The sequence below is a fragment of the Scyliorhinus torazame genome, chromosome 3, assembly GCF_047496885.1.
Source record: "Scyliorhinus torazame isolate Kashiwa2021f chromosome 3, sScyTor2.1, whole genome shotgun sequence".
NCBI classification, from domain to species: Eukaryota; Metazoa; Chordata; class Chondrichthyes; order Carcharhiniformes; family Scyliorhinidae; genus Scyliorhinus; species Scyliorhinus torazame.
The window spans coordinates 237,388,849-237,404,562 of NC_092709.1; the positions used below are offsets into that span (position 1 = coordinate 237,388,849).

At 49.5% G+C, this 15,714-nt stretch overlaps 1 protein-coding gene across 1 annotated transcript in view; it reads right to left on the reverse strand.

The window, feature by feature from the left end:
• LOC140409003 (exosome RNA helicase MTR4-like) overlaps positions 1-6,416 on the reverse strand; it is a 210,817-nt gene extending 204,401 nt beyond the window's left edge. Inside the window, 2 exon segments of the mRNA XM_072497017.1 lie at positions 1,900-2,028; positions 5,995-6,416. Coding sequence (XP_072353118.1) covers positions 1,900-2,028; positions 5,995-6,092 — 227 coding nt within the window. The 5' untranslated portion in view covers positions 6,093-6,416.
• Between the last annotated feature and the right edge of the window lie 9,298 nt (positions 6,417-15,714).

Genomic DNA, 15,714 nt, shown 5'->3' on the forward strand with positions numbered 1-15,714 from the left:
TGTCTCGGATAACTGGTGTTGTGTTGCACGAATACCTTCTGAAGCCGAGACAAGCAGCTTCAGGAAGGCAGCAGTACCATTAAAAAATGTCAAGGCTTCTCACATAAAGAATATAGTTCTTCCATGTAAAAAATGCCACCAATGGCTTTACCCAAACTCAATAATGAGTTTGTTGTTCGAAACATTTCTGCACATTTTCAAGACATGAACAAACTACAAAAAAGTTCAAAACAAAAATTAATCCTGAAATGACTGATCAATCCATTGCAAGTGAATTCAGTATCAAGAGAATCTCCTCCATATGAAGAAATCGTGAAATCTATTCTGTTAACTTCACATGCTTCTGCTGGTTTTCAGGGATAGCATTCTACAGCTTTGCCATGTCAAGGTCAGTGTTGTACTCGTACTCTTAGTCAGTGACAATGGCATTATTCAATCTGGCCATAAGCAGAATGCTGTTAAATGCAGAGCTTTGCCAAGTTCATGTTCACATATTTACACATGCACATATTATTCTCAAACTTATAGCACAGGAATCGAAGTGGTAACTCATTCTGTGCTCCCACTTGAGCCATGTGGATGGCAGTTTGTTTAAGAAAAATAAAAACACAGGGAAGCAATCGATACACTGGGGTTTTAAGCAGCCATGGATCATTCAGAGGAGACAGTGGTAAAGTGGTGATGTCGCTGGACAAGCAATCCATAGGCCCAGACTAATGCTCTGCATTGAGGGTGCAAATCCCACCATGGCAACCAGTGGAATTTTGAAGTCCATTCATAAATCTGGACTGTCAAGGTAGTCTCAGTAATGTTTGTTTTTTGTGCGTGTTCCCTTCTCTTCTATACATACACATGTATTCCATTTTATGCACTTAACGGTAAATATAGTTTATTCAAAAACCCAATAAAAAACATTTATTAAAAAAAGTAATGGTGATGATGAAACTCACTATCTAATGTACTTTAAGGAAGGAAATCTGCCATCCTTACCTGGTGTGGCCTGGATGAAACTCCAGATCGACAGCAATGTGGTTAACTCTTAACTGCTCTCTGAAATGGCCCAGCAAGCCATTCAGCTCAAATGGTAAGCTATGGTAAGGACAGCAAATGCTGATCTTGCCAGTGATGCCCACATCCAACCAAAGAATAAAGAAAAAATCTATCGGTCCTGCATCATCATCACTCAAATATCTTGGACCATTTCAAAATAGGGTTGGAAAAGCTGACTGACGAATCTAAAAGCAACACCGTTGCTTCATAGCACCAGGGACCCAAGTTTGATTCCCGGCTTGGGTCACTGTCTGTGCGGAGTCTGCACGTTCTCCCCGTGTCTGCGTGGGTTTCATCCGGGCACTCTGGTTTCCTCCCACAAGTCCCGAAAGACTTTCTTGTTAGGTAATTTGGACATTCTGAATTCTCCCTCTGTGTACCCGAACAGGCGCCAGAATGTGGCGACTAGGGGATTTTCATAGAAACTTCACTGCAGTGTTGATGTAAGCCTACTTGTGACACTGATAAAGATTTTTATAATAATCATGGAGTCACTCAGCTTTAGTTTTCAAAGGAAAACAAAGCAAATTCACGAAGTAAAAGCTAAGCATGTTAAATAATAACAGACCAATTAAAATTGTGGTATTATTACTAATATTTTGCTTTGAATATTGTTTTTTTTAAATAAATTTAGAGTACCCAATTCATTTTTTTTCCCCATTAAGAGGCAATTTAGTGTGGCCAATCCACCTAGCCTGCACATCTTTGAGTTGTGGGGGCGAAACCCATGCAAACACGGGGAGAATGTGCAAACTCCACACGGACAATGACCCAGAGCCGGGACTGCTTTGAATATTGTTAACTGGAGATTTGTTTCAGGCATGCAATGATTTTTGAATAAATTATTACTTAAGTTCCTCGGTGGTCACAGCTTCAAGTTTGGGCTTTTTTCCAAACAATACATCATCCGGATTATCAGATTCGACGTCACGCTTGTTCTTTGCATTAGCTTCTTGAGCAACTCCAACAACTGTCTTCCTACAGGAGGCAAATTAAAACAAGTTATCAACATTTTAAAAATAATTTGATTTTCATCTTGGCAAAATTTAAGCGGTACACATTTGAGTTCTTAAAAAAGATGGCTGTATGATTTCCTTGATGGATACAAACCATTTTGAACATCACTGTTTGTAATGAGCAAAAGAAATCCCATTAACCCCTCGAGACAAGAAAAAACCTATTCCACAGAACAGAATATTCACAATATACCTGACAGTGTAATACAAAGTCTTGTAACAACATTTTTTAAAAGAACAGAGCAGCACCTGAACCCATTTGAATCTCCTTATTCCTCTATGGATTACAGAAAGTACCATGCAAATGCTGTCAGCAGAAGGGAAACACAAGAAGCAATTACTGTTATTTGCCAAAGCTAATCCAACAGGGCCCATCTTGACACTGAATCAAAAGGTGACTCACTGAACATGTCAGTCACACCACTTAGTTTCCACACCCCACAAGGAGTGAAAATTCAGCGCAGCAACACATCTGGTTTCTGAAGTGCTCAAAAGGGATCCTTCATGTGTTGTAAACCTACCCGGTGTTTAATTTAAATATCACAAGCTAAGATATTCCCTTTACTGCTCCTTAAATATTTCAATTTCAACCTTTTGGGAAGCAGCTCTGGACATATATGCATCCAACAATGCAAAGAGTTCCCTCTTAATCAGGACAGCTAAATTTCAGCTCAGCAGGAGTCAAAAAGGACATAAAATGTCATGGTGACTTGTGCTATTCAAGCGGTGCATCGAAGGCATTGGGTTTGTCTTACACCTTGGACATCCTCGGAAATTTGGGACAAGTGAATGAGTCGATTGAGCCTATTGTATTATTCCAACAGTGACTTTGTCAAAACTGTGCAAGATTCATCGAAGTTCAACCCTGATGAAAGTCAATAGTAATTGCAAATTTTCAATCTTAATATTCCAAGATTATTATTATTATTATTATTAATAGTCTTCTTGCTTCGTAGACCCCGAGAATGAAAAGTAATAATACAGGTGCACCTGTAACAAGTGCAGGAATTAAATCAGAAATGAAATCAAGACGGCAAAGAGAGCGCATAGAAATCTATTGCAAAATAAAATCAAGGAACGCTGAAATATGTTTTATAAATACATTAAGAGTGGGCAGCACGGTGGCGCAGTGGTAGCACTGTAGTCTCACGGCGCCGAGGTCCCAGGTTCAGCCCCGGCTCTGGGTCACTGTCCGTATGGAGTTTGCACATTCTCCCCGTGTTTGTGTGGGTTTCGCCCCCACAACCCAAAAATGTGCACGGTAGGTGGATTGAACACGCTAAATTGACCCTTAATTGGAAAAAATGAATTGGGTATTCTAAATTTTTTTTAAAAAATACATTAAGAGCAAAGGAATAACTAGGAAAGAATGGAGCTGATTGGAGACCAAAATGCTAACCTGCGTGTGGAGGTGGAAAATATGGGCATAATTCTTGATGAATACTTTCCCTCTTGCTTCACAAGGGAGAGATATAATGCAGACATTGTGGTTCAGGAGGGATGCAACAAACAGTGAGAGAAGAAATATTTAGGAGTTCAGTAACATTGAAAATTGATAAATCACTGGGCCTGAATGAAATGCATCCAGGGCTGTTCAAAGCAAGGGAGGAAATAGTGGAGGCCCTGACCACCATTTTACAATCCTCTCTGGTTAAAGGCTGGAGGACTATTTGCAGATGACAGAAAGCTGGATGGGAAGGTGAGCTGTGAGGAGGATAGAGGTGTTTCAGTGTGATTTGGACAAGTTGAGTGAGTGGGCAAGGTATTGCAGATGCAGTATAATGTGGATAAATGTGAGATTATCCATTTTTGGTAGCAAAAACAGGAAGACAGATTATGTGAATGGCTATAAATGAGGGGAATATGGAACAAGACCTGGGTGTCCTTGTACACCAGACACTGTTTGACAAATTTATAACAGTATTTTGAAGATGGAACCAGTCAGGTAGATAAAGGGGAAACAGTGGATGTGGACTACCGGGATTTACAAAGGAATTTGATACTGTGCCACACAAAAGATTAATAGGCAAGGTAAGGGCTCAGGCAATTGGATAGAGGATTGGTTAATGGATAAAAAGCAAATTAAGAATAAATGGGGTTTTTTTCAAGTTAGCATGCAGTGAGCATTGTGAGTGCCACAAGAATCAGTGCGGAGGTTGAAGCTATTTATAATCTATATTACTCTGCTTCTTTACCTAAGTCATTGATGAAGCTAAATTTGTTGATGATACAAAGTTAGATAGAAATGTCAGCTGTGGGAAGGGCACAGAGGAGCCACACAATCAAGGATACAGACTGAATTTGTTCTTGTATGGAATGTGGTTGTCACTGGCCCTCAAATCGCCTTTGCTCCAAAGGCAACAATCCCATTCACCAAACTAACCCCCATCCCTCAACCATTCTGGTAAATCTCCTCTGCCCCACACCGTCTCAAAGATCCTCAGAGGCAATCAAGGTGGTCTCAAAGGGAAAACTGGATGGGCACTTGCAGGAAATAAACGTGCACAGGGCTCCAGGGACAGAGTGGAGGAATGGGGCTGACTGGATTGCTCTCTGGCAAGTGGGAATAGCCCTGACGCTCATCACCATCCACCCTGACAGCAGCAGGCACGCTCTGCCACCTGGCCATGGGGTGGGGTGGGGTGGGGGGGGGGCTCTGCCACCCAGCCATGGGGGGGGGGGGGGGCTCTGCCATCCGGCCATGGGGGGGGCTCTGCCATCCGGCCATGGGGGGGGGCTCTGCCATCCGGCCATGGGGGGGGGGCTCTGCCACCCGGCCATGGGGGGGGCTCTACCACCCGGCCATGGGGGGGGGGGGGGCTCTGCCACCCGGCCATGGGGGGGGGGGCTCTGCCACCCGGCCATGGGGGGGGGGCTCTGCCACCCGGCCATGGGTGGGGGGGCTCTGCCACCCGGCCGTGGGGGAGGGGGGGGCTCTGCCACCCGGCCGTGGGGGAGGGGGGGGCTCTGCCACCCGGCCGTAGGGGAGGGGGGGCTCTGCCACCCGGCCGTGGGGAGGGGGGGCTCTGCCACCCGGCCGTGGGGGAGGGGGGCTCTGCCACCCGGCCGTGGGGGAGGGGGGCTCTGCCACCCGGCCGTGGGGAGGGGGGGGCTCTGCCACCCGGCCGTGGGGGAGGGGGGGCTCTGCCACCCGGCCGTGGGGGAGGGGGGGGCTCTGCCACCCGGCCGTGGGGGAGGGGGGGCTCTGCCACCCGGCCGTGGGGGAGGGGGGGCTCTGCCACCCGGCCGTGGGGGAGGGGGGGGCTCTGCCACCCGGCCGTGGGGGAGGGGGGGGCTCTGCCACCCGGCCGTGGGGGGGAGGGGGGATCTGCCACCCGGCTGTGGGGAGAGGGGCTCTGCCACCTGGCCGTGGGGGGGCTCTGCCACCCGAACGTGGGGGGGGGCTCTGCCACTCGGACGTGGGGGGGGGGCTCTGCCACCCGAACGTGGGGGGGGGGGCTCTGCCACCCGAACGTGGGGGGGGGGCTCTGCCACCCGGACGTGGGGGGGGGGGCTCTGCCACCCGGACGTGGGGGGGGGGGCTCTGCCACCCGGACGTGGGGGGGGGGGCTCTGCCACCCGGACGTGGGGGGGGGGCTCTGCCACCCGGACGTGGGGGGGGGCTCTGCCACCCGGCCGTGGGGGGGGGGGGCTCTGCCCCCCGGCCGTGGGGGGCTCTGCCACCCGGACGTGGGAGGGGGGCTCTGCCACCCGGACGTGGGGGGGGGGGGCTCTGCCACCCGGACGTGGGGGGGGGGGGCTCTGCCACCCGGCCGTGGGGGGGGGGGGGAGGGGCTCTGCCAGCCGGACGTTGGGGGGGGGGGGGGGGGAGGGGGCTCTGCCACCCGGCCCAGGGAGAGAATGAGTTCGGGCTCTGCTACCGGCTCCCCCGCGGGATTGCATTAACATTGACACCAGTGTTCCTCACCCTGCTTTCCCAGAGCCGCCACCATCGCTTCCTTTGGCCTTTTTGGACGATTCGTCCTCGAACACGCTGAACAGATCATCCCCGAATGCGTCCGCCATCTTTCCCCGGTCACCCACACCGCTCAGAGACAACCCCCGGTGGCCACAAACGGTCAAAATGCGGGGCAGCGAGAAAAGCGCAATTCAACTGCTCAGTTCAAAATGTAGAGTCTGCCTCGTTCGAATGACTAATTCACTCCCTCTCGAATCTTCCAAATGCCATTCATTGAAAATGACTCTCGTTCAATGTAATTTTCCGTGGGCCGACAATTCATATTAATTAGTTCGCAGCTTGTGTTCGCTCTTGCCGATCTTCTTACCCTCCTGGAAGGATGACCTCCCAGACAATGTTTTTGGGAACGATACCAATCACAAGTCTCCGTCCTCACGTCTGTATGCCCGGTAGTCTGACTGAGTGCATCGCGGGCTGTGATAGAACGTGTACACTGTACAATGCATTGAAATAAAAGGAATTCAAATCAGATAGATTCTATAATCACAGGCAATTTGACCCACTCTGTCAGACTGCAACCGTGCAGCAATGATACAAATGCTCCCCACCTATTTCCAATTCATATTTCTAATAAAGCACAAGTCGGGAGTGTGATGGAATACTCTCCACTTGCTTGGATGAGTGCAGCTCTAACAACACTCAAGAAGCTCCACAACATCGAGGACAAAGCAGCCCACTTGATTGTCACCCCTTCCACAAACATTCACTCCCTCTACCACTGCCCTACAATAGCAGCCGTGTGTGCCATCTACAACAGGCACTGCAAAAACTCACCAAGGTTCGTGAAGCAGCATCCTCCAAACCCAGGACCACTGCCATCTAGAAGGTCAAGAACCTGGGAAGACCACCACCTGGAAGTTCCCCTCCAAGTCAGTCACCATCCTGACTTGGAAATATATCACTGTTCCTTCACTGTTGCTGTGTCGAAATCCTGGAAAGCCTCTACAGCTCATGAACTGCATTGGTTTCAGAAGGTGTTGTGTTGGGCACTCTGGATCCGTGGAAAACATACAGGTCACCAACACTTGAAATAGTGCAACACTATTTTATTGAGTCATTAACAGTTTAACATACTCTCACTGTGGGTTAACACGATTCTAGCTTTAACCCTCCCCAGGGTAGAGGGGTCAATTACTAGGGGACATAGGTTTAAGGTGAGAGGGGCAAAGTTTAGAGTAGATGTACGAGGCAAGTTTTTTACGCAGAGGGTAGTGGGTGCCTGGAACTCACTACCGGAGGAGGTAGTGGAAGCAGGGACGATAGGGACATTTAAGGGGCATCTTGACAAATATATGAATAGGATGGGAATAGAAGGATACGGACCCAGGAAGTGTAGAAGATTGTAGTTTAGTCGGGCAGTATGGTCGGCACGGGCTTGGAGGGCCGAAGGGCCTGTTCCTGTGCTGTACATTTCTTTGTTCTTTGTTTGTAAAGACCTTTGTCTTGTCCTAACCAGTCGATGCACTTAGAGCATGGTGAATGTGTATGCTGCAGACTGTGAGCTCTGTCCTACTAGGAAGCTGCAGCTCGAATGAGCGGGAACTCTGATGCCCCCTGTCTTTATAGTGCGTGTGCTCTAACTGGTGATTGGCTGCGGTGTTGTGTCTGTTGATTGGTCCCGCTGTGTGTCCATTAGTGTGTGTGTATCTGCACCATGATATACTGGTGTATATTATGACACCTTCCACCCTGACCCTCCCTTCACACACCCACTCCCCCACAACTATGAACCACGCGTGTGGCTAACGATGCCCTCTCTGTGTCCCCTCCCCTCCACTGACCGTAACACGTATATTCTCAGTGTGGTCGATGAGTACTCCAGATTCCCCTTCGCCAACCCATGCCCCGATATGACGTCTGCTACCATCATCAAGGCCCTCAGCACCATCTTCGCTCTGTTCGGTTTCCCCGCCTACATCCACAGTGACAGGGGATCCTCATTCATGAGCGATGAGCTGCGTCAGTTCCTGCTCAGCAGGGGTATAGCCTCCAGCAGGACGACCAGCTACAACCCCCGGGGAAACGGGCAAGTAGAACGGGAGAATGGGACGGTTTTGAGCGCCGTCCAGCTGGCCCTACGGTCCAGGAACCTCCCAGCCTCTCGCTGGCAGGAGGTCCTCCTTGACGCTCTGCACTCCATCCGGTCACTATTGTGCACCGCCACTAATAACACACCACATGAACGTGTTTTTACCTTCCCCAGGAAGTCCACGTCCGGGGTGTCGCTGCCGACTTGGCTCGCAGCTCCAGGACCGGTCCTTCTCCGTAGACACGTCCAACTCCACAAGGCGGACCCCTTGGTGGACAGGGTTCACCTGCTCCACGCCAACACTCAACGTGCCTACGTTGAGTCCCCCGACGGCTGCCAAGATACTGTCTCACTCAGGGACCTGGCACCGTCAGGTTCCATCCCAACACACACCCCCACCAAGGCGCCCCCCCCCCCCCCCACCTCCCACCGCACCGCCAATATTGACCCCACCAGACCACCCCCCCCTCCCCTTTTCTGCACAAGAGGACGAAGAGGACTTCTGCACGCTCCCGGAGTTCCGCGATGACTGGCCAGCATCAGCACCGCCACCACCGCCATCGGCGCCACCTCCACCACCGCCAGCACCGGCTTCGCCGCCACCGTTACGCCGATCCCAACGAAGCACCAAAGCACCGGACCGGCTGACCCTTTGACGGACTCCGGACCGTCAACATGGACTTTTCTTACCCTACCACTGTACATAATTGCACTAATTGTATATAGTTTCACGTCACCCCCGCCGGACTCATTTTTGACAGGGGGTGAATGTGGTGATCCACTGTAATAGGAGATGTAAGGTAGGACCTGCACTACAGGTTCGCCGATAGCTCCTGCCGACTGGCTCCGCCCAGGGAGAACTGTATAAATATGCATGACCTCCAGTGCCCTGCCATTTCGCCAGCTGCAGCAGGAGGCCTCGCATCTGACTGTAATAAAGCCACAGTTGTACCCAACTTTAGTCTTTGTGCAATTGATCGTGCATCATCCGGGTACTCCGCTTTCCTCCCACAAGTCTCGAAAGACGAGCTTGTTAGGTGAATTGGACATTCTGAATTCTTCTTCAGTGTACCCGAACAGGGGCTGGAATTTTCACAGTAACTTCATTGCAGTGTTACTGTAAGCCGACTTGTGACACCAATAAAGATTTTTATGTGGAACACCACAGGCTGTCAAGAGGATTACCTGTGACTTCTTTTCCCCCCCGCACCACCACCCCTCAATGTCATTGGTCTGAGAAAAATAGTGAACATTTTTTCGACATAATAGACCCACTACTCGGTGTTAGGATCGAATAGTTCAAGTTTACCATAAAGGGGCATTTTGACATTCAGACTGCTGAACATGTTTCCTTCAAAAAAGGGTTCCACCGGGTGGCACAGTGATGAAGTGGTTAGCACTGCTGCCTCACGGCGCCGAGGCCCCGGGTCACTGTCTTTGTGGGCTTTGCGCATTCTCCCCATGTCTGCGAGGGGCTTACACTCACAACCCAAAGATGTGGAGATTAGGTGGATTGGACATGCTAAATTGCCCCTTAATTAGGAAAAAAATAATTGGGTATTCAAAATTGATTTTTTTTTTTAAAGGGTTCTGCTCTCCCAATTTCTGGAGCAGTAAGAAGGCACTCCAATTGATCTTCATCGCCAAATGTAGTATCCTGTAAGACTGGTGACGACCAAGTAGATTAATGACTAAATGTTTTTTTAAGGTAAATAACTATTTGCAGAGCATGAGATAAAGGCTACCGCACTCCACAACTCCAAACAGCCCCAGGATTCGTACGCTCTGACCCAATTGGCCAAGTGGGTCACGACGCTCCAAGAACTCGCCCTTTAAACAGGCATGCTGTCAGACTTACCTTTACTGGAACTGAGGTGTCTTGCTAGCCATTTCGAAGGGCACTTAAGACCCAACTGCATTTCTGTGGGTCTGGGTTCATATGTCAACCAGCCCAGGTAACGATGGCAGATTTATTTTCTTAAAAGAGACATTTGTGAACCTAATGGGTTGTCACAACTATCAGTGACAGTTGGACACCATCATAGAGATGAGTTTCATATTTCAAAATTATTAACTGAATTTAAGTCATACTGTCTGCCATGGTGGGATTTGAACCCACATCCTCAGATCACTTGCCTTTGGATCTGCTGTCCAGTGATATTGCCACTCCATCACCATTTCCCCAAAGATAAAGTAAATAGACTCCAAAGACACAGAATTTCAAACCACCTATTTCTTCAAATCTAAAATACTGTGGGTGCTGCAAATCTCTTGAAAGGTCAACACCCTGAAACTTGAATGATGCTGCTCCCGCTACTGATGCTGCTAGGCTTGCTGAGGAATGATGCTGCTCCCGCTACTGATGCTGCTCGGCTTGCTGAGGATTGATGCTGCTCCCGCTGATGCTGCTAGGCTTGCTGAGGAATGATGCTGCTCCCGCTACTGATGCTGCTAGGCTTGCTGAGGAATGATGCTGCTCCCGCTACTGATGCTGCTCGGCTTGCTGAAGATTGATGCTGCTCCCGCTACTGATGCTGCTCGGCTTGCTGAGGAATGATGCTGCTCCCGCTACTGATGCTGCTCGGCTTGCTGAGGAATGATGCTGCTCCCGCTACTGATGCTGCTCGGCTTGCTGAGGAATGATGCTGCTCCCGCTACTGATGCTGCTAGGCTTGCTGAGGATTGATACTGCTCCCGCTACTGATGCTGCTAGGCTTGCTGAGGATTGATGCTGCTCCCGCTACTGATGCTGCTAGGCTTGCTGAGGAATGATGCTGCTCCCGCTACTGATGCTGCTAGGCTTGCTGAGGAATTGCAACATCTATTTAATGCCCCATGAAGAAAACTGAAAAATAATCTTCCCATGATTTCCCATGAAATGCTTTACCTCTATTAAAACACTGCAGCCAATGCTAATATTGCTGTTGATGTAGTGCTGAAACACAAATGTGGCAGAATAAAAGGCTCAGGCAGAACAAAGAAGCATTTCAGATTTGCAAGTAATTCCTCCATTGTTGGCTGCAATTCCAAGCATACTGCCCAGCAAGTCCAAGTGGGGAGGTTGGTAGAGGTCCACAATATTTTTGTGTTGTTCACAAAAAGAATTGAATACATAACATTTGGGGCCTCTTCTGTTGTAGCAGCAGTAAAATTGATCGGAATGTGCCTGGCACAGTTAACACTGAAAGTGGCAATTGGGATCCTATTGTCGTTCATAGGATCTCAATTTCTTTATTGAAAAGACTGCATTGAACCTGAACTGGACTGACTATCACCGTTTGCATTTCTATAAAGCTGACTTTCAGGCAGAGACAGAGGGCGCGATTCTCTGAAGTGGAGACAGAGTGTTCGTGCCGTCGTGAACACCATCGAGTTTCACGACGGTTCGAAACGGCCCCTATCCCGACTGATTCAGGTCCCGATAATGGGCTAGGAGCGGCACCGCGTCATTTACGCACGCCAGGCCTTGGCGCCGTGTAAAAGCGGCGCCGGATACATGACACGGCTGGTGCCGCATAACTGACGTCACCCGCGCATGCGTGGTTGCCGTCCTCTCCGAGTCCGCCCCACAAGAAGATGTCCGACGGATCTTGCGGGGCTGCGGAAGAAAGGAGGTCCTCCTTCAGAGTGGCCGGCCCGACAATCGGTGGGCACCAATCACGGGCCAGACCCCATTTGAGGCCCCCCCCACCCCACCCCCCCCGGTGCAGGATCCCCCCTCCCCAACCCCCCACCCCCACCCCCACCCCCGCAGGCCGCCCCCCCCAGCAATCCCACTCTGTTCCCGCCGGCAGCGACCAGATGTGGACGGCGCCGGGGGGAACCCGCCGTTTTGGGCAGGCCGCTCGGTCCATCCGGCACTGAGAATCACGGGGGTACCGGTGAATCGCCATTTTGGCTGTCTCGGGCGATTCACTGGACCGCGCCACGCAAAATGCGATTGTGCTGATCTGGCCGCGTCCGTGAATCGCGGGAGGGCGTCGGACCGGCATGGCGGGAAAATTTGGTGACCCAGGCGATTCTCCCAACCGGCGCGGGAGCGGAGAATCGCGCCCAGGAAGTCTACCGGGACAATGGTTATATAGGTGTCTTCCCTAACTCACCACAGGGAAGAATGGTCCATTCAGAAGTGATGGCTGGGATATACAAGAAATGAATCCCCTCAGCCATAAAGCAAAAGCCAAGGTCTATCCAGACATTAGTTTTTTATTACAGGGCAATTTAGCATGGCCAATCCACCTAATCTGCACATCTTTGGATTGTGGGGGTGATCCCTATGCAGACACGGGGAGAATGTGCAAACTCCACACAGACGGTGACCCGGGGCCGGGATTGAACCCGGGTCCTTGGCGCCGTGAGGCAGCATGCTAACCACTGCACCACTGTGCTGCCTTTGATCTGTCCAGACATGAGCTAGTAAATTACCTTCTGTGAAATACTGAACTAATTTTGGAGAGACAAGTCATGTGAGCAGAATATAATTTTAAAATAGATTTTATTTTAACACCCAAGCTGCAAAAAGCACTCTGGAAGAAATTTGGCAGTGCAACACCATCTCTCTCTCTTCCAGTTTGGAATCCATCATAGAGATAGAGAATTTCAATCACAAGGAACCTCACATGCAATATCATCGATTTTTGGAAAAGACAGACTACATTTCAAAAAGAGACTGTCTCCAGAAATTGCAGTTTGCATTGGCCTCAACTCCACTGGAATTTCCACTGCAACAAATCACTGTGGAAAAAATCTGCCTCAGCCCCAAACAGCAGCAAAATGGGAAAGAAAGGTTGAATCCTTACACAAGTCCTTTCCAGTCATAATACAGATGATATCAAACTGGGAAAATTGGTGAAATTGGCAGAAGATCTCAGAAATTATAAAATGAGGAGGGCGGCTTGTGGCGCAGTGGATAGCACTGGGACTGCGGCGCTGAGGACCTGGGTTCGAATCCAGGCCCTGAGTCACTGTCCGTGTGGAGTTTGCACATTCTCCCCATGTCTGCGTGGGTTTCACCCCCACAACCCAAAGATGTGCAGATTAGGTGTATTGCCCCTGCTAAATTGCCCCTTAATTGGAAAAAAAGATAATTGGGTACTCTAAATTTATTTTAAAAAAAGAAATTATAAAATGAATTTGATCATAGAGGTATATGGAAAGAATAATGGCAAATGAAATTTAGCACATAAAAATATAATTACTACAATGCCTACCATGGGGGTAGCATAGTGGTTAACACTGCTGCCTCATGGCGCTGAGGACCCGGGTTTGATCCTGACCCCGGGCCACTGTCCATGTGCAGTTTGCACATTCTCCCCGTGTCTGTGTGGGTTTCACCCCAACAACCCAAAGAGATGTGCTGGGTAGATGGATTGGCCACGCTAAATTGCCACTAAATTGGGTACTCTAAAAAAAAAATTTTTTTAATACAATGCCGACCACTGTAGCCACCTAAAATGGCTGATTCCCTAATAATTTGGCCAAATCCCGATTTAAAATGGCTCACCGAAAAGGCTGATGGGAAAAGCAGCCAACAGGACACAAACGGACAGCTGCAGACAGAATAGCAGATTCGGCTCTGGGGAAATCGGCCCAGATCAATACTCAAGACCATTAGCAGCACATCAACCCAGACATCTGCAGTTTAATTGGCTATCCCCGGGAACAATTGCAACATATTAGCAATTGAATGCCGGGCCAGACCTGTCGGCGCCTGCAACAAAGACAGGTGAACGACCACCCCCCGATCGAGGAATCGCCCCGTTATTGGACGTATCGAACCCAGTGATTGGGAACAAGTCCAATCACTTGGGACTCAGGGTCAAGGGCCGCCCCGAGAGGCGGGAAGCCCCTGGGCCCTATAAAGTAAGGGGCCAAGTTCAGATCGCTCTCTCTCCCTTCTTCTCCTGCTCGAGGCCTTCGCAAGAACATCAACAAAGAAACAGTAAGTTTGACTCCAGCGATCACTACCCGATAAAGACTCCTAGCCATCGACCTGTATCAGCCTTTTTGAATCCCGCGGGCCAGATCCGATTCGATAAGCCATTTGTTTCCCTGACCTGGTGGGCCCTTCCTAAAGTTAAGTATTGGCCAGTAGTGATAGGTTTCTGTATAGATAGTAGGATTATTGTGTAAGCATTACTTGTTGTATATAATAAATGACCGTTGATTTCAATCTTACTAAGCGGTGTGCTGACTTATTAATCATAACTCGAGCTTGAACCACGTGGCGATATCAGAAAGATACCTGGCGACTCGTGAGCAAAGGTGACATAATCAGAGCTAATAAACAAAGGCTAATAAGAGCAACATAATTGGCGACTCCGCCGGGACCCGACATAGGTGTGGAAAACCACTCTGGGAGAATTGCCCAACAATTTGAATAGAATCCAATCGGAAACAAAAACAAAAAAAACCACAAGTGTTCAAGCGGTTCTGGTTAAAATTCACAATTTGGAAGTGTGTGTATGCATGCGTAACTAACAGGGTTATAAGGTAAAACTGATAGATTTTGTTGCGTCACAACTGTCGGAAGTCTGTATTTTCGGAAATTAGCGCAAGCCATATCTGCATCTACGACACCACCTTAGCCCCCTGTTCCAAATTTGAACGTAACGAGCAGATAAGAGAGATGGCCATGCAGGCAATGCAGGCAATGCAGGGCCTCATGAACCCCGAAGAATTTGCGGTCGCATCGATCAGCAGCGTTAGAGTGGGACAGTGTCCCATTTGGGAAGTGGAAATTCGCAAATTTCTGCAGGGCAAAGGATGGCCCGTGTGGAGCGGTTTCTGTAATAACGACGACTCAGGTCCTGGAAGTGTAGGGCATACTTGGTGGGAGAACATGAGTGAACTCCATAAGAAAAGCTTAGCGAAAGCGCACAAGCCGATGGCAATCGTGTCCTGCATGGCACAATTGCGAGGCACAGAGGAGGTCGTCAGGACGCTCTGAAAAGAAATAGAAGGCATACATCGTATGAGTAAAATCGATGTATGTGAGCTGGAAAAGGAAAACCTGGAATTGAAGAGGCAGTTAGAAGCCAAGGACGAAGAGGTGGTTGACGCCAAACGGGGTCACCAGTCTTGTCTGGCGCATTTAAGCAGTTTTCAATCCCAGTATGAGAAGGCTTATCAGGACATGCAGCGTGCCATCCTGGTTAAGAAAGAGACGGAGAAGCAGGTGGAGACACTACAGAAGCAACGTAGTAATCTCAAGGCAGCCTTCAGAGCGCTCCACACTGCAACCACGGAACAAAGGCAGATTACTTTAGACCATGCAAAGTGCCGAAAGCAAATTGCAGACCTGCAAGCAATGCTTTCTGTCCAAAAGGGATTCCAAGACACCTTTGGGGAAAGTTTAGACCAGGTAGACGGCCCTGATTGGGAAGAACTGCAAGAGACAGCGCAGAGATATGTTCAGGGAGCAAGTGCACAGGGAAACCCCAAAGGAGGAGATCACCCCCACCCCCCACACAGCAGGTAATACAGGCTCCCATGAAGGGATTCTCAGACTGTGAGAGGCACCTGCTCGCAGTTTTCTGGGCAGTCCAGTACTTTTCATACATTACCGGACTGAACCCCATCACCATCTTGACCGAGCACACCCCCACCCAACTTTTACTAGACGGACGACTTAAAGACGG